The sequence below is a fragment of the Drosophila melanogaster genome, chromosome 2L (genome assembly GCF_000001215.4).
Source record: "Drosophila melanogaster chromosome 2L".
NCBI lineage: Eukaryota > Metazoa > Arthropoda > Insecta > Diptera > Drosophilidae > Drosophila > Drosophila melanogaster.
The window spans coordinates 5,536,763-5,559,064 of NT_033779.5; the positions used below are offsets into that span (position 1 = coordinate 5,536,763).

General features: G+C 45.6%; 9 protein-coding genes across 22 annotated transcripts; 5 read left to right on the plus strand and 4 right to left on the minus strand.

The window, feature by feature from the left end:
• Positions 1–87: 87 nt before the first annotated feature.
• On the minus strand, positions 88–2,434 carry CG14015 (uncharacterized protein). Its single transcript, NM_135093.4, has 4 exons — positions 1,995–2,434; positions 1,326–1,921; positions 1,039–1,267; positions 88–970 (listed from the first exon to the last, which is right to left on the minus strand). The coding sequence occupies exons 1-4, from the start codon at positions 2,346–2,348 to the stop codon at positions 698–700; spliced, it is 1,452 nt and encodes a 483-aa protein (NP_608937.1). The 5' UTR covers positions 2,349–2,434; the 3' UTR covers positions 88–697.
• A 129-nt stretch (positions 2,435–2,563) lies between these two features.
• Hel25E (Helicase at 25E) lies at positions 2,564–5,552 on the minus strand. Of its 4 annotated transcripts, none has more exons than NM_164648.2 (8): positions 5,421–5,552; positions 4,961–5,207; positions 4,671–4,894; positions 4,391–4,574; positions 4,210–4,328; positions 3,407–3,538; positions 2,945–3,347; positions 2,564–2,882 (listed from the first exon to the last, which is right to left on the minus strand). In NM_164648.2, exons 2-8 carry the CDS (start codon positions 5,157–5,159, stop codon positions 2,869–2,871), a joined length of 1,275 nt encoding a protein of 424 aa, NP_723091.1. In that variant the 5' UTR covers positions 5,160–5,207; positions 5,421–5,552; the 3' UTR covers positions 2,564–2,868. The 4 variants fall into 4 exon arrangements, with proteins under 4 accessions (NP_723091.1, NP_723090.1, NP_001260100.1 ...); NM_164646.3 differs by having other exon boundaries at positions 2,735–2,882; positions 4,961–5,214; NM_164647.1 differs by lacking the exon at positions 5,421–5,552 and having other exon boundaries at positions 4,961–5,236.
• Positions 5,553–5,717: 165 nt separating this feature from the next.
• Positions 5,718–9,880, plus strand: Lam (Lamin). Of its 4 annotated transcripts, none has more exons than NM_001298700.1 (4): positions 5,718–5,898; positions 6,563–7,032; positions 7,276–7,979; positions 8,045–9,880. In NM_001298700.1, the coding sequence occupies exons 2-4, from the start codon at positions 6,570–6,572 to the stop codon at positions 8,744–8,746; spliced, it is 1,869 nt and encodes a 622-aa protein (NP_001285629.1). In that variant the 5' UTR covers positions 5,718–5,898; positions 6,563–6,569; the 3' UTR covers positions 8,747–9,880. The 4 variants fall into 4 exon arrangements, with proteins under 4 accessions (NP_001285629.1, NP_476616.1, NP_001245893.1 ...); NM_057268.5 differs by having other exon boundaries at positions 5,780–5,898; NM_001258964.2 differs by lacking the exon at positions 5,718–5,898 and adding an exon at positions 6,017–6,510.
• A 443-nt stretch (positions 9,881–10,323) lies between these two features.
• Positions 10,324–12,852, plus strand: Oscillin. 8 transcript variants are annotated; one of them, NM_001258965.2, is made up of 7 exons: positions 10,324–10,343; positions 10,471–10,650; positions 11,046–11,150; positions 11,211–11,338; positions 11,406–11,947; positions 12,255–12,314; positions 12,682–12,852. In NM_001258965.2, the coding sequence occupies exons 3-6, from the start codon at positions 11,053–11,055 to the stop codon at positions 12,306–12,308; spliced, it is 822 nt and encodes a 273-aa protein (NP_001245894.1). In that variant the 5' UTR covers positions 10,324–10,343; positions 10,471–10,650; positions 11,046–11,052; the 3' UTR covers positions 12,309–12,314; positions 12,682–12,852. The 8 variants fall into 8 exon arrangements, with proteins under 8 accessions (NP_001245894.1, NP_001260101.1, NP_608938.1 ...); NM_001273172.1 differs by lacking the exon at positions 10,324–10,343 and adding an exon at positions 12,374–12,456 and having other exon boundaries at positions 10,441–10,650; NM_135094.2 differs by lacking the exon at positions 10,324–10,343 and having other exon boundaries at positions 10,441–10,650.
• Positions 12,853–12,946: 94 nt separating this feature from the next.
• Positions 12,947–14,073, minus strand: CG14014 (uncharacterized protein). Its single transcript, NM_135095.3, has one exon. The coding sequence runs from the start codon at positions 14,043–14,045 to the stop codon at positions 13,059–13,061; it is 987 nt and encodes a 328-aa protein (NP_608939.2). The 5' UTR covers positions 14,046–14,073; the 3' UTR covers positions 12,947–13,058.
• A 1,002-nt stretch (positions 14,074–15,075) lies between these two features.
• On the plus strand, positions 15,076–15,994 carry CG18269 (uncharacterized protein). The gene has a single exon (NM_135096.2). It carries the CDS (start codon positions 15,284–15,286, stop codon positions 15,884–15,886), a length of 603 nt encoding a protein of 200 aa, NP_608940.1. The 5' UTR covers positions 15,076–15,283; the 3' UTR covers positions 15,887–15,994.
• Positions 15,995–16,080: 86 nt separating this feature from the next.
• CG14013 (uncharacterized protein) lies at positions 16,081–17,088 on the minus strand. The gene is made up of 2 exons (NM_135097.4): positions 16,624–17,088; positions 16,081–16,570 (listed from the first exon to the last, which is right to left on the minus strand). Exons 1-2 carry the CDS (start codon positions 16,951–16,953, stop codon positions 16,175–16,177), a joined length of 726 nt encoding a protein of 241 aa, NP_608941.1. The 5' UTR covers positions 16,954–17,088; the 3' UTR covers positions 16,081–16,174.
• A 46-nt stretch (positions 17,089–17,134) lies between these two features.
• On the plus strand, positions 17,135–18,375 carry CG14017 (uncharacterized protein). The gene is made up of 2 exons (NM_135098.3): positions 17,135–17,542; positions 17,605–18,375. The coding sequence occupies exons 1-2, from the start codon at positions 17,216–17,218 to the stop codon at positions 17,992–17,994; spliced, it is 717 nt and encodes a 238-aa protein (NP_608942.1). The 5' UTR covers positions 17,135–17,215; the 3' UTR covers positions 17,995–18,375.
• GluRIIA (Glutamate receptor IIA) lies at positions 18,310–22,232 on the plus strand. Its single transcript, NM_078760.3, has 12 exons — positions 18,310–18,644; positions 18,703–18,852; positions 18,915–18,977; positions 19,069–19,275; positions 19,330–19,547; positions 19,603–19,752; positions 19,808–20,244; positions 20,306–20,483; positions 20,544–20,767; positions 20,819–20,956; positions 21,020–21,450; positions 21,511–22,232. Exons 1-12 carry the CDS (start codon positions 18,542–18,544, stop codon positions 21,933–21,935), a joined length of 2,724 nt encoding a protein of 907 aa, NP_523484.2. The 5' UTR covers positions 18,310–18,541; the 3' UTR covers positions 21,936–22,232.
• The last annotated feature ends 70 nt before the right edge of the window (positions 22,233–22,302 follow it).

Genomic DNA, 22,302 nt, shown 5'->3' on the forward strand with positions numbered 1-22,302 from the left:
ACAGCTCCAACAAAAAAAATCAGTGTTGAAAGGATGGCAACCCTTATACATATAAAAATATATATGTATAAATAAAACAGCAATATTGTGGGCACTAAACTATTAAAGCTTAGATAAAGTATTTATATGTCGTACTGGTAATAAAGTTAAAATTTGTTAAGTACCAATCGTTTAACAAGTGTCTAGTTTATATCGTTATAACATAGATAATTTCCTTTGGTGTCTACATAATATGGCATGGCATTAAGTTATGATATTGTTCTCCTCTACTCGTTTAGTCTACGATAATTGAAAGCTATTTTATATTATAGATGTAATAAAAAGAGTTACATTATTAATTGATATCAATTGTAATTGCTTTCCTTTCATATATATTCTGTGTCGAGTGATTTGGCAGCGAAACCAACTCAAACCTCTTCTCAAAATTCTCTTTTTTTGATTGGCGTTTAGTACTTAAATTACTTATGTAATTGGAATGAAGTGCGTTGCATTTCCCGCCAAAAAACTCGACATTTGGGCGCGCGTTTTCAAAAATATCACTATCAAAACGATATATTTATGCAGTGTGTAAATGTGTGCAGCAGAAGACTTCTTAACAGTTGGAAAGTAATTGAGTGGCCTGCAATCGTTGCTATTGCTTCTAAAGTAACTAGGATTATCTCCGCTGCGCTCCTAACTAGTCCCACTTGGTGCGCTCCTAGCATATGGTTCCATTGAGCAGCTCGTAACAGTTGGGCGGCGATGCTGGCGAGGCTGCTGCCGCCGCCTCCTGTCGCGTCTTCAGAAAGTTGCCCACCCAATGGGCCGTGAGATCCAGATATTTCGTTCTCGAGCCCGGATTGTAGTCGAGGAAGCCGGCGCGTGGCATCACCTCCTCGATCTGGCTGCCATCCGGCCAGTTGTTGTAGCTGGCTATGTTGATGAAGCCCACGTGGTTGAGAATGGCTGTCCGCCAGGCCACGCCATAGTACTGCAAGATCAAATGATATTAGTATTAGTAGCCTGTTCTGGCACTCCAGTTGATGGCTGCTCCTTCACCCGTCCATTGCTGCGATGCCGCTGGATGTCTCCGTGTCGCGGAAACTTGTTCCTCTCCGCGAATCCCGGACCCACCGTGGGCACAAAGAGCATCTTGTAGGACAGCGCAAATGACTTCAGATACGACCAGTTCTTCCAAGTGCTGGCGAAGACAGCTCCATTGCTGGGCAGTTTGCTGTAGAAGCCATCGAAGCACAACCTCCGCAGGACATCGGCATGGCTTTTGAGCCTGGAGAGAAACGAAAGGATATATAGAATCACCTAGGATAATCTAAGGCGCACCCCACCTTATGTGTCCAATGAATAAGGCATCCAGAATTCTCCGCAGACCATCCGGTTCCACCAGCGAAGGCGATCGACACAACAGCCTTCCCAGACTATCACTCAACTTGTAGGCATTGCTCACGTAGAGAACCGGCAGGGAGACACCTCTCGACTGACTCCACACCTTGTAGAATCCAGCTAGGCTGGTGTATGTGGCAATCTCCTGCAGCTGCTGGCGCACAAACTCCACGCTCTGATTCCCGGCCACACTGAGCTCAAAGGTAACGCTAAGATTGTGCTGCGGTGCCAGTTCCAAGATCTGATGCAGCAGTGCCGCCTCCGCGGGCTTGCCACCGGAGAAGCTCAGGATGAGCACACCGATGCCACAGCTGCGTATGTTCTCGAAATGCTGGGCCAGCAGCGAGCCACTGGGCTTGTACAGACCCAGTGCCGGATAGAAGGCGGTGTTTAGGATTCGCACTGGTCGCGGCGTGGTCAGTGGCACATCGTTTGGGTGCTCCGCTGGCGGCGGAGGCGGCTTCTTCGACTTGTACCACGGCACCGGGGCAGTGTAGAATATGTGCACTGCACTGATCACCACATCCAAAGTGGTACGCGACTGAACAAAGTGTACATTTTTAAGATTTAAGGACTAAGATTGGCCACCTTCTTGGACTGAACTGGAAACTTACAGACTGCTCCGCCTCGTGGTCCCGCTGCTGCTGCTGCTTCATCAGATCGATTTTGCTCTGAATGATGCGCTCCTTGATCTTCTGCTCGTCATACTTCTCGGGCACAATCACTCCGTTCTCCCGCTGCGGCTGGAGCAGCGCGACGGCCACCGGCGGCGGCTTCTCCGCCACTTGGGGCTGATCCCCGGGCCTGTAGGCGCGTGCGATGAATCGCTCGTCCAGCAGCAGTTCGATGGCCGCATTGCGTCCGCTGGAGCCCAGCACTATGATGGTGATGACCAGCAGGGCGACGATGGCCAGCAGGAGTAGAATCTTCAGCTTACGCCGCGTTTTCACATACTTTTTTAGCAGCATTTTCGCAAGCGTGCATTTTCTCTCATTGTTTGGACGTCCTCGTTGTTTTTCGTCCCCAGTTTTTCGTACCTCCACCCCACAACCCCTTCTCTTCCTGTCGCAATGCAGCTGCCGGAAGTTCCTGGCCATTGCGCATGTCCTGAAACGGACACACTAAACTATGCCCAGCGAGTTCCCAATTACCATTTCACCATTAAAGCATATGCGAGTTTGTTATTTTTTTTGGACATTTTATTGTGAGTTGATTTATAATATTGTACACATTAATATTGCTAAGTTATTTAAGGGAATATGCCCCAGAAATTTTCACAAATAAAATAGTTTAAACGGAAATGTGAAACAAGTGGGTTTTAGAATCCATTCCCAAAATAAATACATTACTTATAATTCCGTTTTTGTTTGTCAACACATTGTCTGAATAGTTTTTATTTAGTTATAAAGTAGAGTTTTAAAAAAGGTTTTAGGTTTGTATCTATTCGAAGTGCATAGTCTTGTTCCGATTAACATGCACCTTCGAGCTCTAGCGTCCCTCAACTGGAAAAGAAAATCAAGTTAGCACTGCTGGTGGCTGGGGATTACTCATCATTGCAACTTACTGTATGTAGAGAGATCGATTTCCTCGGGCAGCTCACTGATGTTCACATCGAAACGATCCTGTACTTCGTTAAGTATCTTGGCGTCGTTCTCGTCCGAAACGAATGTGATTGCCAGTCCCTTGGTGCCGAAGCGACCGGCACGGGCCACGCGATGCAAGTAGGTGTCGGAATCCTCGGGCATGTCGTAGTTGAACACGATGTTCACACGCTCGATGTCCATGCCGCGGCCAAAGAGATTGGTGGCCACCAGAATGCGCTTCTGGAAGTCCTTGAACTGCTGGTAGCGATTCAGACGCTCCTCCTGGGTCATCCCACGATGGATGCCGATGGCGGGGAAGTTCTGCTCCGTCAGCAGCTGCGACAGAGCCACGCAACGTTGCACAGACTTCACAAAGATGACCACCTATGACAGGGATAATCAAGTAAGTGGTAAATATAAGTTAAGACCACCGAATGACCTACCTGATTGAACTCGAGCACGTCGAGCAGTTCGAACAGTTTCTTGTTCTTCTCGTTCTCCTTCAGATTGACGTAGTGCTGCTGCAGTCCGTGCAGCGTCAGCTTGGCCTCATCGTCGACGTAGACCTCCATGGGCTGGATTTGGGAAATAGAATGTGGCGCATTTTAAAGGACACAATTAGGAGGGGTACAGAGAAATCGAACTTAGACTAGGCTCGCCTCGGAACATACAACAATATGCATAGAATATTCTACATACGGCCACGCTACCACCACATCTCATCAACTAGTCTCTGAACTGCTCCCGAGGATCGATGATCGCTCTGAGAAGTGTGCGGATTACAGATGAGCGGGCCTATCGCATCGCATTCGCTCTGGATTGATTCAACTCGTCTCATCGGCCAGTCGGCGGGATCTTTGCTGTTTGCTTGTAGTTTTATTTAGGTATTGGTTTTTGCTAGCGTTGGTATTGTTAAATCTTTTGCGATTTCAATTGATTCATTCAGCGGTTACTGCTTGTTTATGCTTTTGCAACGGTTGCCAATTTCCACGATTAACCATTTAGAAAATGGTGTCCGATAGTCATTAACTAAGTTTTTCGATACGAGTTATGCTCACAGAGCGCTGGACGTTTGGTTGTACGCGTTTAACCATTTGCAAGATGGTGGTTGGCTTATACGGAGGGGATCAAGATCGAATGTTCGATATCGCGTGGCATTAACAAAATAATAACTAATTGTCGTGATAGCGGTGGATGCGAGGTGGAGAAGTACGAGCATTTTGGTTATGAACACGTTGATATTTACATCTTGCATGAACTTTTTGCAAACGGGACGAATGTCCTTGCTCAATGTGGCAGAGAACATCATCACTTGTTTGCCGTGCGGCGTGCTACGGAAAATCTCTTGAACGTCACGACGCATATCTAAAAGAATGGTTTGGTTATTAGTAAAACGTCCGTCATTTGGTGATTATTAGTCAACTTACCCAGCTGCTCCAGCATCTTGTCGCACTCGTCGAGCACAAAGTGCTTCAAAAGCTTCAGATTAAGTTTCTTGTTGCGAATGAGGGCGAGAATTCGGCCAGGGGTGCCCACCACAATATGCGGGGTGCCGCTCTTGAGGGTCTCCTCGTCCTTTTGAATAGCCATTCCGCCAAAGAAGACAGCCACCTAAATAGAAAACATATCGAATTAATATATAGTAACTATATAGTCGAACCAAACTTTTTGTTGAATTATATACAATGGATTAAAACGTAGACTCACCTTGACTGTGGGCATGTACTTGGAGAATCGCTCATACTCCTTGCTGATCTGGAAGGCCAGCTCGCGGGTGTGGCACATGACCAGGACGTGGCAGGTGTTGTTGTCCGACGGCTCCAGCTGCTGCAGCGTGGCCAGAACGAAGACGGCGGTCTTACCCATGCCGGACTTGGCCTGACAGAGGATGTCCATGCCCAGTACGGCCTGCGGAATGCACTCGTGCTGAACTGCAAGCGGAGAGCATCGTTAGTGACTGTACCTTTCGTCACTCCAGGTGGAGTGCAAGTACTCACCCTCCGAGGGATGCTCGAAGCCGCAGTCCACGATGGCGCGCAGGATCTCCGGTTTCAGGAGGAAATCGCGGAAGCCGGAACTGTGAATGGACACATAGGTGCCCTTGACATCCTTCTTGGGGGCCTCCTGGTTTTCGACCGCAGTGGTCTCGGTCTGCTCCTCATCCTCGTAGTCCAAAAGATCGTCATTGTCGGCCATTTCTGCGGCTTTCTTACCTTTAACTAGTTATCGGCTATAAATTCGCAACTAAATGCTGGGAAATAAAATGGGTGCGACTAGATAAGTTACATGTGTTTGTTAAAGAAAATGCCGCTTTTTTTTGCGGAACCGGTGCCGGCGTTCCCTCCGCCATTTTGTTTTTTCACCGCACCGCATTACATGTATTTCGAAATAAAACGAAATACCCATTACAAGCGACGATTTTATTTAGTGCAGTGTGATTTTCAGTGTCAAACTCACCTTTTGTGCACGTTTATCACTTTAAAATACAGCTTTTAAAGTGAAATTAACTATTTTAAAATCTTTAACGTGATGCGGAGGAAAAAACAGCGCAGAGCAGTGTGACCGAAGTACGTTTAAGAACTCATGCGAGCTGAGCCGGGTGATATCGTTAAGTTATCGATAGTTGTGCACAACAAATCCATTTGTAAGCTTCAACTAAAAAGTTTTTATAAAATATATGCCTTCTAACGCTTTAAATTAAAATGGCTTGTTGAGCTTAAATTTAATTTTTTTTTTATCATTTTGGGGTCAAGCGGTTCTTAGTCTTTTATCTAGCGCGGCGTTTGGTCACACCAGGCATGCCGGAAAGTTATCGATTAGTCTCTGAAACCATCGCAACAAATTCGATTACACGTTCCAGCGTCGGCCGCGTTTTCCTGCTGCAAGATACTTCATTTTCAAATTTGTGCATTTTCCGTTCGTTATAAAAAGTCAGGTGAGTTGCGCTGCTATCTACGAGCATTAGGAAAACTTGTAGAAAAAGTTGAAATAACTGATTAAGTGCCGAACAATAGAGGCGGCACTGTTTCACTCAAAATCGAAATAACCCCCCTGCCTGTATTAGTGTAAAGTCGCTGTAAATATTGAATTAAAATCGCCATATTGTGCAATTTTTGGCTCCTTATCAAATCGTTTAAAGTGCGTCGACTGGATTAGCTAAGCGTTGCGATTGATTAAACTAGTATTAGCCGCGCCATTTGCCTCCACGCCCATAAACAAACGCCGACAAACTCACTTCGTTTTCCTCGTCCGCTTTAGTACAGTCGCTTGAGTGGAAAGCGATGTGCGTGTGTGTGAGTGAGACGTAGAGGAGACTGCGAGAGAGAGAGAGAGCGCGTTAGAGAAACTCGTTTAGCTTCTGTTTTTGAGCGTTTTGTGCGTTTCCCCTCTTTCGTGTTCGGTTCTGTTTGGAATTTTATCAGGGCGCAAAAATAACATACCCTACACCGAACGAAAAAGTTCAAATATAAGTATTGCATATAAAACGCGTTTAGAAGGCACGCAATTGTGTTATTCAACTTTTCTTCAAGTGTTGTGTCCTAAAGAGGTCAGTCACAAAAATCTCACGTGTTATTCTGCACATTTCATTTGTCTTGCAGCGTGAACATGTCGAGCAAATCCCGACGTGCTGGCACCGCCACGCCGCAGCCCGGCAACACCTCCACCCCCCGGCCGCCATCGGCGGGTCCGCAGCCGCCGCCGCCGTCCACTCACTCGCAGACGGCCTCCAGCCCCCTCAGCCCCACCCGGCACTCGCGCGTGGCCGAGAAGGTGGAGCTGCAGAACCTGAACGATCGCCTGGCCACCTACATTGACCGGGTGCGCAACCTGGAGACGGAGAACTCCCGCCTCACCATCGAGGTGCAGACCACCAGGGACACGGTCACACGCGAGACCACCAACATCAAGAACATCTTCGAGGCCGAGCTGCTGGAGACGCGCCGTCTGCTCGATGACACAGCTAGGGATCGCGCTCGTGCCGAGATCGATATCAAGCGTCTCTGGGAGGAGAACGAGGAGCTCAAGAACAAGCTGGACAAGAAGACCAAGGAGTGCACCACTGCTGAGGGTAAGTGCGTGGAAACTGAATCGATAAGAAAACCTTATAATTGTAGGGCAAAGAAAGTAGAGTAATGATAAAATTAAAAGTAAGAAGAGACAAAAGGCGTGGTTTCAAGCAAGAACGAAACATTCATTTAGTTGCTGAACTGTATATAATGATTATCCCATGATATTCCTCACTTTCTGTGACAAAATCATCCCTATTCTGGCATTTAACGAACATTAATTGATTGATTATCCCAACCCGCAGGCAATGTCCGCATGTACGAGTCGCGCGCCAACGAGCTGAACAACAAATACAACCAGGCCAACGCCGATCGGAAGAAGCTTAACGAAGACCTGAATGAGGCGCTAAAGGAGCTGGAGAGACTGCGTAAGCAGTTCGAGGAAACGCGGAAGAACCTGGAACAGGAGACACTGTCGCGCGTTGACCTGGAGAACACCATTCAGAGTCTGCGCGAGGAGCTCTCGTTCAAGGATCAGATCCATTCGCAGGAGATCAATGAGTCGCGCCGCATCAAACAGACAGAGTATAGCGAGATCGACGGTCGCCTCAGCTCCGAGTACGATGCCAAGTTGAAGCAGTCGCTGCAGGAGCTGCGCGCCCAGTACGAGGAGCAGATGCAGATTAATCGCGATGAAATCCAGTCCCTCTACGAGGACAAGATCCAACGACTGCAAGAGGCCGCCGCACGCACATCCAATTCCACGCACAAGTCCATCGAGGAGCTGCGCTCCACTCGTGTGCGTATCGATGCGCTCAACGCCAATATCAACGAACTGGAGCAAGCCAATGCCGACCTCAATGCGCGGATCCGTGATCTGGAGCGCCAGCTGGACAACGATCGCGAACGCCACGGTCAAGAGATAGACCTTCTCGAGAAGGAGCTCATTCGGCTGCGCGAAGAGATGACGCAACAGCTCAAGGAGTACCAGGACCTTATGGACATCAAGGTTAGCTTTAATACTTGTCTAAAATCGTGTACGTATTAATACATAAATCTAATTATCCTGCTTAGGTCTCCCTGGATTTGGAAATCGCCGCATACGACAAGCTGCTGGTGGGCGAGGAGGCTCGTTTGAACATCACCCCAGCCACCAACACGGCCACAGTGCAGTCCTTTAGCCAGTCGCTGCGCAACTCCACGCGAGCCACGCCATCGCGTCGCACTCCCTCTGCTGCCGTGAAGCGCAAACGCGCCGTGGTCGACGAGTCGGAGGATCACAGCGTCGCCGATTACTATGTGTCCGCCAGTGCCAAGGGCAACGTGGAGATCAAGGAGATCGATCCCGAGGGCAAGTTCGTAAGGCTGTTCAACAAGGGCAGCGAGGAGGTGGCCATCGGTGGCTGGCAGCTGCAGCGGCTAATCAACGAGAAAGGTCCTTCGACCACTTACAAGTTCCATCGATCGGTGAGGATCGAGCCAAATGGCGTGATCACCGTTTGGTCGGCGGACACCAAGGCCTCGCACGAGCCGCCATCGAGCCTTGTGATGAAGTCACAGAAGTGGGTCTCCGCCGACAACACTAGGACGATTTTGCTGAACTCCGAGGGCGAGGCCGTGGCCAATCTGGATCGCATCAAGCGCATTGTGTCCCAACACACATCCTCCTCCCGGCTGAGTCGTCGTCGCAGCGTGACCGCCGTGGACGGCAATGAGCAGCTCTACCACCAGCAGGGCGATCCTCAGCAGTCAAACGAGAAGTGCGCCATTATGTAAAATCAAACGCAGCACAACACAACTCTTTCCTCTTTGCTGAACAAGACAAACAAAATAAGCACACACGAAGATCATAATTTAGAACCCAAAAACACACACACCGAGGTACAGAGATTTATTATTCAGCTAAGTTATTTTTTGTGGCCGCAGCGCCAATTATTTAATCAAAAACATTTGTGTAGAAGACATCCTGAATCTTCGTTTCGTTTGTACACTTTCGTTTTCCCTTTCTTAACAAATTCTATAGTTTATTGTTTCGATGTTTTTGTATTTCCGCGTTAACTAATCTATTGTAAACTTTATTTGGTATAAACTGGAGAGGCATGTTGCCTCTTTTTTATGCCACATAGAATTTACGTAAGACGTTCACTTCTTGTATTCGCGGCGGCAAGAACTTTGAAAATATTGCAAGAAAAACAATATTTTCGATGTACTTACGCTCCACCTACATATTTAGTAAATTAGTTTTTAAGCTATATCCCAGATAAACCAGTCGACGTCAGCAAACAACAACAAAAAAAAAACAACGAGCACGTAGTGAGTGATTTATAAGATACAGGTCAAGAGGATTAACTAAAGAAAACAAACGCTCCTGACAACAGACATATTTATTTAAGTATTTTTTGTACAATCAACATAAAATACATTATACATTATACATACATATACATACATACATTATATATATAGACTCATGCCTACGGAAGTGACAACCAGCCAGCAATATATATTTTTAGCCATGGCCATAGGGTTTACGATCCACCAAAACGGCTTTCTCCCGGTTTAGACCGGTTCTTGAGCTTCCTGCAGACATTTTACCGGACGAGCAACAATAAGAACAGCAACAACAACAACAGCATTAACAGCAACAACACAAATGTACAACAATTACAAAAGCAACAAAGAAGAAAAACGAAAGAAAATGGAAGTACACGTAGCGGCTCAGCGATCCGTCGCATTTTTTATGGGTGGGCGTGGTCGCGTTTTACGCCGGCCAAACAAATGCAACGCCCACACAGACTATTATACAAAAACTGATGAATACAACTAAATTTTAAGTACATCTACGTTTATGTATGTAATTGCTAATAATTTGATAATTAAAAAATAAAGAAACCATGTTTAATAAAAATTAAAAACAAACTTTGATTTAGCAATAGAGAGAAAGACATAAAAAAGTATTAAATAGTTTTAAAGCGTATACTGAAACCAATAAGCTCCTACGAATTTCGTAATAGTAGGGTACGCATTTCACTTTCGACGCCTGGTGGCCCTTTTTTCGTCACTCGCTTTGCGTTTCTATTCGTCGCCATGAGTTATTTTTGGAATTTTAATTTTTCTGCGTCTGTATTAGTTGCCTACATGCTTTTTCAATGCGTGTGTTCGCTCATAAACTTTATTTTTGAGTGACTTATCGATTATTTTTGAGTGCAGGACGTTTCAAAACCAACGTGCTTTCGCATTTATAAATATAATTTCTCTTCTTCTTCCGACCATGATTGTTTCTTTTAAAAATGTTAGGTGTCAACCCTGTCGATAGAGAAGAGAGCAAAATCCACTCAAACGAAACGCACTCAACGCGAGAGATGCGGTTAAAGTTCGTTCAACTGGCAAATGCAGTGACCGTTTAACCCGCGATAACGATAACAAAAGTATCTCAAGGTTGCTTGCAATTGCATTTCTGATTATTCTCTCTCTTTTTCTCTCTCTTATTCCAACCGCAGCCGCAAAAACAAACTCAAACTCGAGCTAATCGCTGCATAAATTTGCTGTTCGAATTGAACAATTGAACAGTCTCAGTTAGCAGCTGAAATCGGAAATAAGCGACAAAAGCAGCAGTGCGAGCAAAAATCAAGTAATAATAATCATCAATAAGCAGCTGTTTGCATTCGCGTGTTTTGAAGGTGAGTAGCCAAGTTAATACATATGTATATTGCATAAATGCAAGTACAAATCGCATTGCCAAGTGAAAACGAAAGTGTTTTCCATGGGGGCAACGCCATAAATGGATTAATTGTCAATAATGGCCAAGTACTTGCGGCTTATCAGCTGATTTGGACAATAAACAAGCGAGTACACACACGAAAAACACAACTGAATGAGCCGCATTACTCTTGTATCTTATCAACATCTAATCTAAATCCTGGGTTCGGCTAGTTAACGATAAGGCCTTTGTTTTTCCATATCGGAACTGTCATTCCTTTTCGGCACTCACAGCCGGTAATGTGTTTTAGATTTTCACTGAAAAGTAAGATTATCATATTCTGCACTTATTTCATATATTTAATAACGCTTTCAGCTTAACAATGAGATTGGTCATCTTGGAAACCAGCGACTCGGTGGGCAAGTGGGCGGCCAAATATGTGATGAAACGCATCAATGACTTTCAGCCGAGTGCCGACAGGTATGCACATACATATAAGCTATATACATTTGGCACCTGGTAACAGGCACTATTCTTTAGATACTTCGTTTTGGGCCTGCCCACGGGATCTACGCCATTGGGAATGTACAAAGAACTGATCGAGTTTCATAAGCAGGGCAAGGTATCCTTTCAGTATGTGAAAACCTTCAATATGGATGAGTATGTGGGTGAGTTATCATTTCATAACGTTTACTAGATCTGTTTCATGTCAATTGTGCCCCATTCTTTTTCTAGGACTGGCCAGAGATCACCATGAGAGCTATCACTACTTCATGTGGAACAACTTCTTCAAGCACATCGACATTGAGCCCAAGAATGTGCACATTTTGGATGGCAATGCAGCTGATCTGGTGGCCGAGTGCAATAAGTTCGAGGATCAGATCCGCGAGGCTGGAGGAGTGGAGCTGTTCATCGGTGGCATCGGACCCGATGGCCATATTGCCTTCAATGAGCCCGGCTCCTCATTGGTGTCCCGAACGCGGGTGAAAACTCTGGCGCAGGATACACTTGAAGCGAATGCCCGTTTCTTTGACAACGATATGAGCAAGGTGCCCAAACAGGCTTTAACCGTGGGCGTTGGCACTGTGATGGACTCCAAGGAGGTGATGATCCTCATCACCGGAGCTCACAAGGCATTTGCCCTGTACAAGGCCATCGAGGAGGGTGTGAATCACATGTGGACCGTCAGTGCCTTCCAGCAGCATGCAAATACCCTGATGATCTGCGACGAGGATGCCACTTTGGAGCTGAGAGTTAAGACCGTTAAATATTTCAAGGTATGCCCGCCCACGATGTCGTCGCTTTTGTAGACGAACTGGGAATAGAACTGGTATACTGGTGAATTAGGGTCTACCGAAGGTGTTGGTCTAATAACCCCCCTAACTTGAAAATCTAATCTTTAGAAGCAGAAGTTGGATACATGTGAACTCTTATATGGTTGTTAGTTAAGTCTAAGAATTTTGCATGCCTATATGCTTGTAATATAAAAGCTTCCACGGTTGTAGGCATACGGTTAAGTAGAACGTTAAAAGAGACAGCATTTTGTTAACGACTGGCTGACTGGCCATTCCCACAATTTCACAGGGCATTCTCAGAGATCTAGACGAAGGCTCCCCACTGGAGGGCTACAAAAACTGATAATGCGTAAAGTATACAGCTTTATTTTCCAAAGCAATTTTTAAGTAAATGATATTGATTCCAAGGACTATTTCTGTGATTAAGAGAGTCAACAAGTAATGATTATCGGATGGAAGACTGCCTGCTGCTATAAACTAGTTCTTATAAGGTCATTAGAATAATCCAGCTAAAAAAAGAAATCAAAATTAAATATTACTTTTAAATGCCTTTTTTTCCAAGTTTTTTCATTTTAAGAAATATAAAGCAATTGTCTTGATAAAATCTTAGGACCTTGACATGAATTAAAATATAAATATACTTGCAGACACGTTATATTCTTCTAATAAACTCTAAATATTATTATAATTAATTAATATATATACCAATTTTGCAGAGTCTGATGGACGTCCATTCCAAGCTGATAGAGCAACAAAAGACGACGTAACCCCAGATACTAAAGGGAATAATGGAGATCTGGATTCCATCGTTACCAGCATTATAGTTTTTTCAATCAAAAGGAATCGAATTTTTATACAATAAATGAATTTTTATATGTTATCGCCTTAAATTTCTTTAAAATTTATGCGAAAGATGTTGAGTAATCTTTTATTTAAAAACTATAAATTTTAGGTTGCCCATAAATATTGAAAGTTCAAGTTCACTGTATAATTTTGTGGTTTCCATTTTATTATCTAAATGTTCTATAATTACAAATATGTGTACACTATAAGGGGTATAAAAGTGGTGGCTATGCCATTCAAGAAGGGTCCGTCAGATTCTAGACAGGATCTTGTTGTCCGTGTAGACGAACTCCTCGTGATCCTCGATAAGGCGGAAGAGCTCCTTGGCATAGTAGATGGATCGCACCGACTCCTCCAGAATGAGCTGGTGGTTCTGGACGGCCCGTCGCACTTGTTCGTGTATGAACATGGCCTCCAGCCGCTTGGCCCGCTGAGTCAGGCGACAGGCCTCGTTGTTCCGGAGACGTGCTTCGCCGGCCGTCAGACGGCGCTCCACGACGGGCTGATGGCGAGCCGCGTGGCTGTGGTAGCTACAGATGTCGCCGATGACACCGGCATTCACATTGAAGATTCCGTCGGAGGCGCTGATTACCGTTCTGCATGCGGCCGGAGTGCAGACCATTTCTCGTGCCAAGTGCTCACGGATCATCTCCTGCAGGGCTTCGCGGCGTGCGATGGTCAGATAGCCCCGGCGGATGTACTTCCTGCCAATCTTCTCGCGCATCGATTTGAAGCAGAAGACTTGGGTGCCCCAGCATTTGCCTTTGAGTGGGTTGGGATTCTTGCGATCTGCCCGTGGATCCCGGAAAAGTTGCCTCTTCACCCGCTTCAGGCTCTCCTTTTGCGGCGTCAGTCGTTCTGGGAGCAGGCAACTGTTCACCTGGTGCCACACTTCGCCGGGTGTACTCAGCGCCATTGCACTTGTAGTCCTCCAGTACATCTTGTGACCCATGCCGTTCATCAGATACAACTGGCGGATGCATTCGTTGAGGAAGCTCCTCTTCGTGGGGCTCTTGAAGTTGGGCGGGTTATTGAGCACGTAGTGATCTCGCTTGTACACCACGCAGTAGCCGTAGTCCTTGTCTCCGGTGAGGATGCCTGGTTTCTGGTACACGATCAGCTGCTGGTCCTTGTAGTCAATGGGCGAGTTAAAGATGAAGATCTGATTCTTCAGGGCCTCCTCCTCGTTGGGAGTGCGGAACATCATCAGCTTCTTGGAATTCGTGGACTGAGCCATGGCTATCGGCGGTTGGAATGTGAGTGATAATGATGAGGTTGATTTGGTGGGTTTATATAGTGCGACAGGTAGTCGATGTGGGTGGTGCTCTGACCTGTTTGTGATTATGAGCAGGTCAAAGGCTGGGTTTTTTCGAAGCTTTAAATTCTTATGGCCGATTTTATACCTGCGATGCGACAGATGGTCTTCCAGATCTAAGTATTGCCTGCCAATTCGCATTTCCCCTAAGAAAAACCAGGTATAGATAACAATAGGAAATGTTTAAGCAACAGAATGCATTTCGCTTAAGATCAGGCATAACTGCATAACTTCTACTTTTGTTTAAATACTGCAAGTTATATTTCAAAAAGTGATTATGTTTTTAGTTTCATCAAACTGACAATTCTCTAGCTACTTTGAAATAAACGAGTAAACAGAATGGATAAACCGTGATTTTTGGGGTTACGATATTAAATATCGTGTGAACGGAAAATCCTATTGCACTAAAAGATTTATATCTTTTATATCAATACGTGATATGTATTATTAAAACAGATTGGGTTCATTTTTCTTAGGAAGTTTATTTATTTAAATTATAAGTTAGATTGTACGTGAGCTACTTTATGATATATACAAATTTTCATAAAAAACATGTAAACTAATTTATGTTCATAATTGATTTAACACGTGTCACATATGTGTTGGCTTAAAGAATTTCCAAGCAGTGTTGGCCTAATTGGGTGGTAGTTTTCATGAGTTGTCAACTGGCAAGTATATATTACTTGAACAAAGTAATTTGATTAAACTGGATTTTGATTTCAGTCAAACATTTCCTTGTGCTAATTCTAACGTTTCACTTTTTAACTGGGATTAGAAAAGCCATCGGTCAGAAGCAGAAAGTTAAGAATATACGAATATAAAGAAAAGCAACGGATATTGCAAACTGTAAAATTGTCCAAGGTAAGCGCGGTATTTAACCAATGTATAGTCTATAAGAACAAATCCCAAAATGGATTTAATTTTAGTTTGTGGCTTGTAGCATTTATTATAACTTTGACAATTTTGTGTTAATCCGTACCAGGTGTTTGGTTCGGGCCATAAACAGCGACGCATTTGGGCCCAGCAAGTCGGACAGGTAAAGCTCCTCGCCAGGTAAAAGCCCCTATTGCAGAGACCCTTGTTTTTGGTGTGCCATATAAGACAGAAGGATGAGAGATTGCAGCTGTCAGAGAGAATCGAGTCTTCAGATCGACAACAACATGGGCAACGTAATGGATCGCAAGGTGTCCTGCTCAGAGGCACGTGCCACAAACACCACGCCCACTCCGATTGCGAGTGAAAAGGAGACGGAGGCGCCACTGAAGGAACAAGTGCTGGAGCCGCAGGAGATTGTCCCAAATTTATCGTTCCATTTGTTCAGCTATCGACAGCAAATGGGCAGCAAGAAGCACCAGTTGATGAAGTGGGCCACATCCAAGTTGGTACTCACCGAAGAGCTGCTCAAATTGCAAAGGCAACGACTGGCAGATACCAACGAGTCCTGGACCGATTTTGCATCCTTGTACGCGGACAAGGATGATGAGGAGAATCGTGAACCAAATGGTGACGATACATTAGTTCAGGAACTGAGCAACCTGAGAAACTATCGAATGGAATTGAGGGGCACCATTCTGGAGTTTGCCCAGGAGAAGATGAAGAAGCGAGAGAAGAAAAAGTTGAAGCGACTGAAACGACGCACCCTCATCTCCTCCAAGAAACCCAGCAATAAGAATAAGATCGACTACTGGTATCCGCATACGGATATCGAGGAGACGGTGGACTTGGATCCTCAGGATCAAACGGAAGTCGTTGTCATCGATTAGGTTAGCATTATACTAAGCCTTAGTTACTTTAGTCGTTATTCTTGTTATAATTGTACATATACACTGATAAGCTTAGAGAATATTCAAAATATAAGAACAACATATTGTATACAAATTTTTTTTTATACTTACACACTCTGATGATGGCTTCGACTATATAATACCCATTACTCATAATGCAGTACAGAGGGTTTATGCAATTTTACTTTTTAATACTTTCTGCTTTTATATGAACATTACACTTTCTATATTTACAATTTTGATACCGACTTATCCCATCTCCACGTTCTATACCTTCTTGCGGACAAAGTGATCGTAGAACACAACATACCCGAACTTGGGAGAGTAGACCATCGATCGCTTGGCGTTCCTCGAGTAAATGTTGAACTGGCCGCCCACCGAAATCATTTTGTGGTCACCGCGATGCATGAACATCAGTCCGAAGTGATGGTCGTGCATCACCTGGTAGTTATCGCTATCCGTGTACTTGACCACGTTATACCGGGGATTCGAGTAGCTGAGATGGTGTGGCATGGGCTTCAGACGAGAGCGACCTTGGAAGACTCCCCGCCAGTCTGTGTGCTTGATTGCCTCGCGGAAGCAGTTGCGCCAGCTCATGTCCAGGTCTATGTAGCCGGAGATCTCCGAGCCGTCCATGTGGATGTACGAGGTAAAAACGATGGTCTGTTATGCAATTAATAGAAAAGAGAGTATATCAGCTAAGATGCCGAGCCTACCGATAGTATCTTGTTCAAGTTGAGCAGCTCGCGGGCCTTGAACTCCAGAAGAACTGGGTCCCTGTTCGTCGGCGACAGGAGGTCGCTGAACAGGCCCACGTGTGCCAGCTTCGGCCTAATGGCCTCCAGGGCCAGGTCAACCCTCTTCTCATACTCTTCGGCTGTGTAGGGTATCTTGGTGGTGCGGTAGCCCAGCTGGACGATGGTCTTGATCGTGTTTTGATTGCCCAGATATCTGTGGTCCGTGACGGTGGCAAACGAGGAGATGTAGTCATTGTAATTGTCAAACTCCAATACGCTAAAGTCCACGCTCTTTCCCTGGGTGGCCATCTTAGTCCTACTGCTGTGTGGTGTGGATGGACTTCAGCCAAGAGCAGGTTCCTGCTCCTCTTTGTGGTTCAGGAAAAAGTCCCTTTTAATGTGTAAGTGTTATATTTAAAAGAGTGTGTGTTTGTGTTGTGTGTTAGTGTCAGAGTTAGTTGACTATTTAATATTTACATTTTGTTTGGCTGTCACCACATGTTTTTGGCTTACACATATATATTCGTATATTAATAGGTCTATTCAATCATTTGTATTTTTAACCCACGACATGGAGGACTCACAAAGGAAACACGCCGGTTCCAAAGGATTTCGAGCTTTGGAAAATCGAAAACAAGACATCGCCTACAATCACTATTTGAATTCGTTTGTCAAGCTGGAGGACAGACGGTATCTACCCAACGATAATGTGATACATCAACTAGTCCCCCTGAGGGCAGCAGTGGGAACAATCGTGATGACACCCACCCAGTTCAACGAGGTGCACTTCTCTCCACTGGGAACGTGCTTCTATTTCAGCGAGAATAATGTCCCCAATGATCCACTGACTATGGCACTTCTAGAGCGCGAAAAGCTGAATGCAACTAAAACGATTTCAGTATGATTTATAATCATGAACGTTTAGTAAGGTAACTTTTATTTTAGTGCATTTACTCATAGACCATCGTATTCGTGAGCACCCGAGATTCCAAGGGCTTCAATATCTCCGGCTACATCGATTTGGAGCACAGTTTGCGTAGATACAAGACCGCTGGATCGAAGTCTCATCCGTGGGCAGATATTTTCGCCGGTCGCCGCCGCCTGGAGCCCAATCATCAGGATCTAAGCTTCATCAATTGGAGCAACGGCAGGGTGCATTCCAACGACTCGGATAACTACAAGGTTATTCCGGATGCCGTCAAGGGTTTGTGCTTCGCGCACAAGGGCGATGGTTCGATGCTCAGCATAGAGAAGTATATAACCGAAGAGCATCCGTTGTGCAAATTTATAGAATCGCCAAAACACGGCTACACTGTCGTCTACGATCATTATATACGGCGAAAGATGTGATTGCTGCCAGATCACATTATAATCGAAACATAAATTCAGAATGCACTTCAACCGATCATCAAAGAGCTTTTACTGGCAATCAAAGCATTTTAGAAATCAAAACAATATCGTGATCATGAAACTGGCAGCCAGGGAGAGGATAAACAATCGCCAGACTGACTGATGCCGCCGACGTCATGGACAAGCGTCGCAGGGAAAATGCGCGAGAGCAAGTTGCGTATACGACGTGTGGTACTCGGACTCTCCGCCGTGAACTGGAGAGAGCTTCCCATCGGCTGAGATGACATTCTTGGCCGTGCCAGTGAGTTCCGGCAGTCAGTAGGCGTGCGAAGCGCTCCAAGACTGGGTGCTTCCGTTGCGTGAAAATAAATTGTGAAGAAGAAAGACGGCACTTTGTATCTGCTCGTTTTGAATTTTTTTTTTCTGTGGCAGTCTGTGTGCGTCTGTAGATATAGATTTGTACATATGCAGTTGGGAAGTGAACACGAAATGGCTGCTGCATTTAGAAAATTCAATTAGTTTCGAGTGTGTTGAGGTAAACGAAAAAATGCGCCTTTGTCCAGTTGTCATCTATGCATTTATAATCATCATCGGGTTTCTGGAGGGGATTATAGCCCTTGGTGGCGACGATCGCAATGAAATCACAGTGGGTAGGTCCCTCCATTAATTACTTAGTGATAGCAATAGCTCAACGTTTTGCCCTCGAAGGTGCCATTTTCTACGAGAACGAGAAGGAGATCGAGCTCAGCTTCGATCAGGCCTTTCGCGAGGTCAACAATATGAAGTTCTCGGAGCTGCGATTCGTGACCATCAAACGCTATATGCCCACCAACGACAGTTTCCTTTTGCAGCAGATTAGTAAGTAAATACGCTCGGATGCGGCAGAACCAAGTTACGAGAAATTCATCTTCCGTGTGTAGCATGTGAACTGATTTCCAATGGCGTTGCGGCTATTTTCGGACCAAGTTCAAAGGCAGCCAGTGGTAAGAAAAGCACACACACACACACACACTGTGTGTGGACATGGCCCAAAACATATGTTCGCGATGTGACGGTTCCCCCCTTTCGTGGCAGATATTGTTGCGCAAATCGCGAACGCGACCGGCATTCCACACATTGAGTACGATTTGAAGCTGGAGGCCACGCGTCAGGAGCAGCTCAACCACCAGATGTCCATCAATGTGGCACCCTCCTTGTCAGTACTCTCGCGTGCCTACTTCGAGATCATCAAATCCAACTATGAGTGGCGCACCTTCACTCTGATCTATGAGACTCCGGAGGGTAAGTAGTGCCTGGATACCCCGTAGAGATATGGACTACATTTGAAGTCCTTAGGCCTGGCGCGCCTGCAGGATCTGATGAACATCCAAGCGCTGAACAGTGACTATGTCAAGCTGCGAAATTTGGCAGACTATGCGGATGACTATCGGATATTGTGGAAGGAGACAGACGAGACTTTCCACGAGCAGCGCATCATTTTGGACTGTGAGCCGAAGACCCTTAAGGAGCTGCTTAAAGTATCCATAGACTTTAAGTTGCAGGGCCCGTTTAGGGTAATTCTTCATTTATGAAAGCGAGAAAGTACTTACTAAGTCGCTTTATCTTTAGAACTGGTTTCTCACCCATCTGGATACGCATAACTCGGGTCTGAGGGATATTTATAATGAGGACTTCAAGGCCAACATTACGTCGGTGCGATTGAAAGTGGTCGACGCGAATCCATTCGAGAGAAAGAAGACCCGGCTCACCAAAGTGGATGTAAGTGGAGGCCCAACTGACTGTAACCTTGGATCTAATCTAGCGTACTTCGCAGCAAATATTGGGGAACCAAACCATGTTGCCCATTCTCATCTACGACGCTGTCGTCCTGTTTGCCAGTTCTGCCCGAAATGTTATTGCTGCCATGCAGCCCTTTCATCCACCCAATCGCCATTGCGGCAGTTCGTCTCCTTGGATGCTGGGAGCATTTATAGTCAACGAGATGAAGACCATTTCCGAGGATGATGTGGAACCGCACTTTAAGACCGAAAATATGAAGCTTGACGAGTATGGGCAGCGCATCCACTTCAACCTGGAGATCTACAAGCCAACGGTGAACGAACCAATGATGGTCTGGACACCAGACAATGGGATAAAGAAGCGTCTCCTCAACTTGGAACTGGAAAGTGCCGGCACCACCCAGGATTTCTCGGAGCAGCGTAAAGTGTATACAGTGGTTACCCACTACGAGGAGCCCTACTTCATGATGAAGTTGGTTTTGAAGCAGTAATCTGGTTTTTAGCAGACTACAACCTTTCCTTATTTCCTTTAGGGAGGATCACGAGAACTTCAGAGGCAGGGAAAAGTACGAGGGCTATGCCGTGGATCTCATTAGCAAGCTTTCCGAGCTCATGGAGTTCGATTACGAGTTCATGATCGTTAATGGCAATGGCAAATACAATCCGGAGACGAAGCAATGGGATGGCATTATACGGAAACTGATAGACCACGTAGGTTTCACCAGAAGTATAGTAGTAACTCCACTTGATATTTGTATCTTTTATACACAGCATGCCCAAATCGGCGTCTGCGATCTGACCATCACCCAAATGCGACGTTCTGTGGTGGACTTCACGGTGCCCTTCATGCAGTTGGGCATTAGCATTCTGCACTACAAGAGTCCTCCGGAGCCGAAGAATCAGTTTGCCTTCTTGGAACCGTTTGCCGTCGAAGTCTGGATCTATATGATCTTTGCCCAGTTGATAATGACTTTGGCTTTTGTTTTCATAGCCAGGTGGGATTAGGTTAACGCTCTTGAGTGAAGCTTAATTTACTTTTCTTACAGACTTTCGTATCGCGAATGGTTGCCACCTAATCCCGCCATTCAGGATCCAGATGAGCTGGAAAATATCTGGAATGTGAACAACTCGACTTGGCTGATGGTGGGCTCCATCATGCAACAGGGCTGCGACATTCTGCCTAGGTCTCAGATTATATATTACACAGTATCAATGGGTATCGAAATGTAAACTTTCTTCACTCACAGAGGTCCACACATGCGCATACTCACTGGCATGTGGTGGTTCTTCGCCCTGATGATGCTCAGTACCTACACGGCCAACTTGGCCGCCTTCCTGACCAGCAACAAGTGGCAGAGCAGCATAAAGAGCCTCCAGGACCTCATCGAACAGGATAAGGTGCACTTCGGCAGCATGCGCGGTGGCAGCACCTCGTTGTTCTTTTCGGAGTCGAATGACACGGATTACCAGCGTGCGTGGAACCAGATGAAGGACTTCAATCCCTCGGCCTTCACCAGCACCAACAAAGAGGGAGTGGCACGTGTGCGCAAGGAGAAGGGCGGCTATGCCTTTCTGATGGAGACCACCAGTTTGACCTACAATATCGAACGGAACTGCGATCTCACCCAGATTGGCGAGCAGATCGGGGAGAAGCACTACGGCCTGGCCGTGCCACTGGGTGAGTAGCTGTGCCGCCAGTGGAGGGAGTTGGGATATTACTTTCTTCCATTTCAACCAGGCTCTGATTACCGGACCAACCTCAGCGTGTCCATTCTCCAGCTGAGCGAAAGGGGCGAGCTGCAGAAGATGAAGAACAAGTGGTGGAAGAACCACAATGTCACCTGTGACTCCTACCACGAGGTGGATGGTGACGAGCTGTCCATTATTGAGCTGGGCGGCGTGTTTCTTGTTCTGGCCGGTGGCGTTCTCATCGGCGTTATCCTGGGCATCTTTGAGTTCCTGTGGAACGTGCAGAACGTGGCGGTGGAGGAGCGAGTGACTCCGTGGCAGGCTTTCAAGGCGGAGCTCATCTTTGCCCTGAAGTTTTGGGTGCGCAAAAAGCCGATGCGCATCTCCAGCAGCAGCGACAAGTCGTCGTCCAGGCGATCATCCGGTTCCAGACGCAGCTCCAAGGAAAAGTCCCGCAGCAAGACGGTTAGCTAGGTGGTCGGAATATTGGACGATTGGCGTCTTCTACTTTGGCATTTCATTAGAGAGTCGCATTGGAAATGAGGCACTCCATGGTGTCCACATTGTATATTGTGAGCTATATTTGTAGAATTATTTTAGAACACAGATAGCGCATTTGGGTATATTGAATGTTCTGAAGATTTAACGAAACTTTCAATGAAATAATTTGGATAACTAATTTTAGTAAACTTTTCTGTTGGCTCTAATGTTTTAATAGTTGACAATAATTGATTTTCCTTACAAAGATTTAATAAATAAACATTAAAATATAATATGTGTGTTTATATACAATATATAGTCAGTTAGTTGTGAAATTATATTCTATACATTTCTTTTGAAA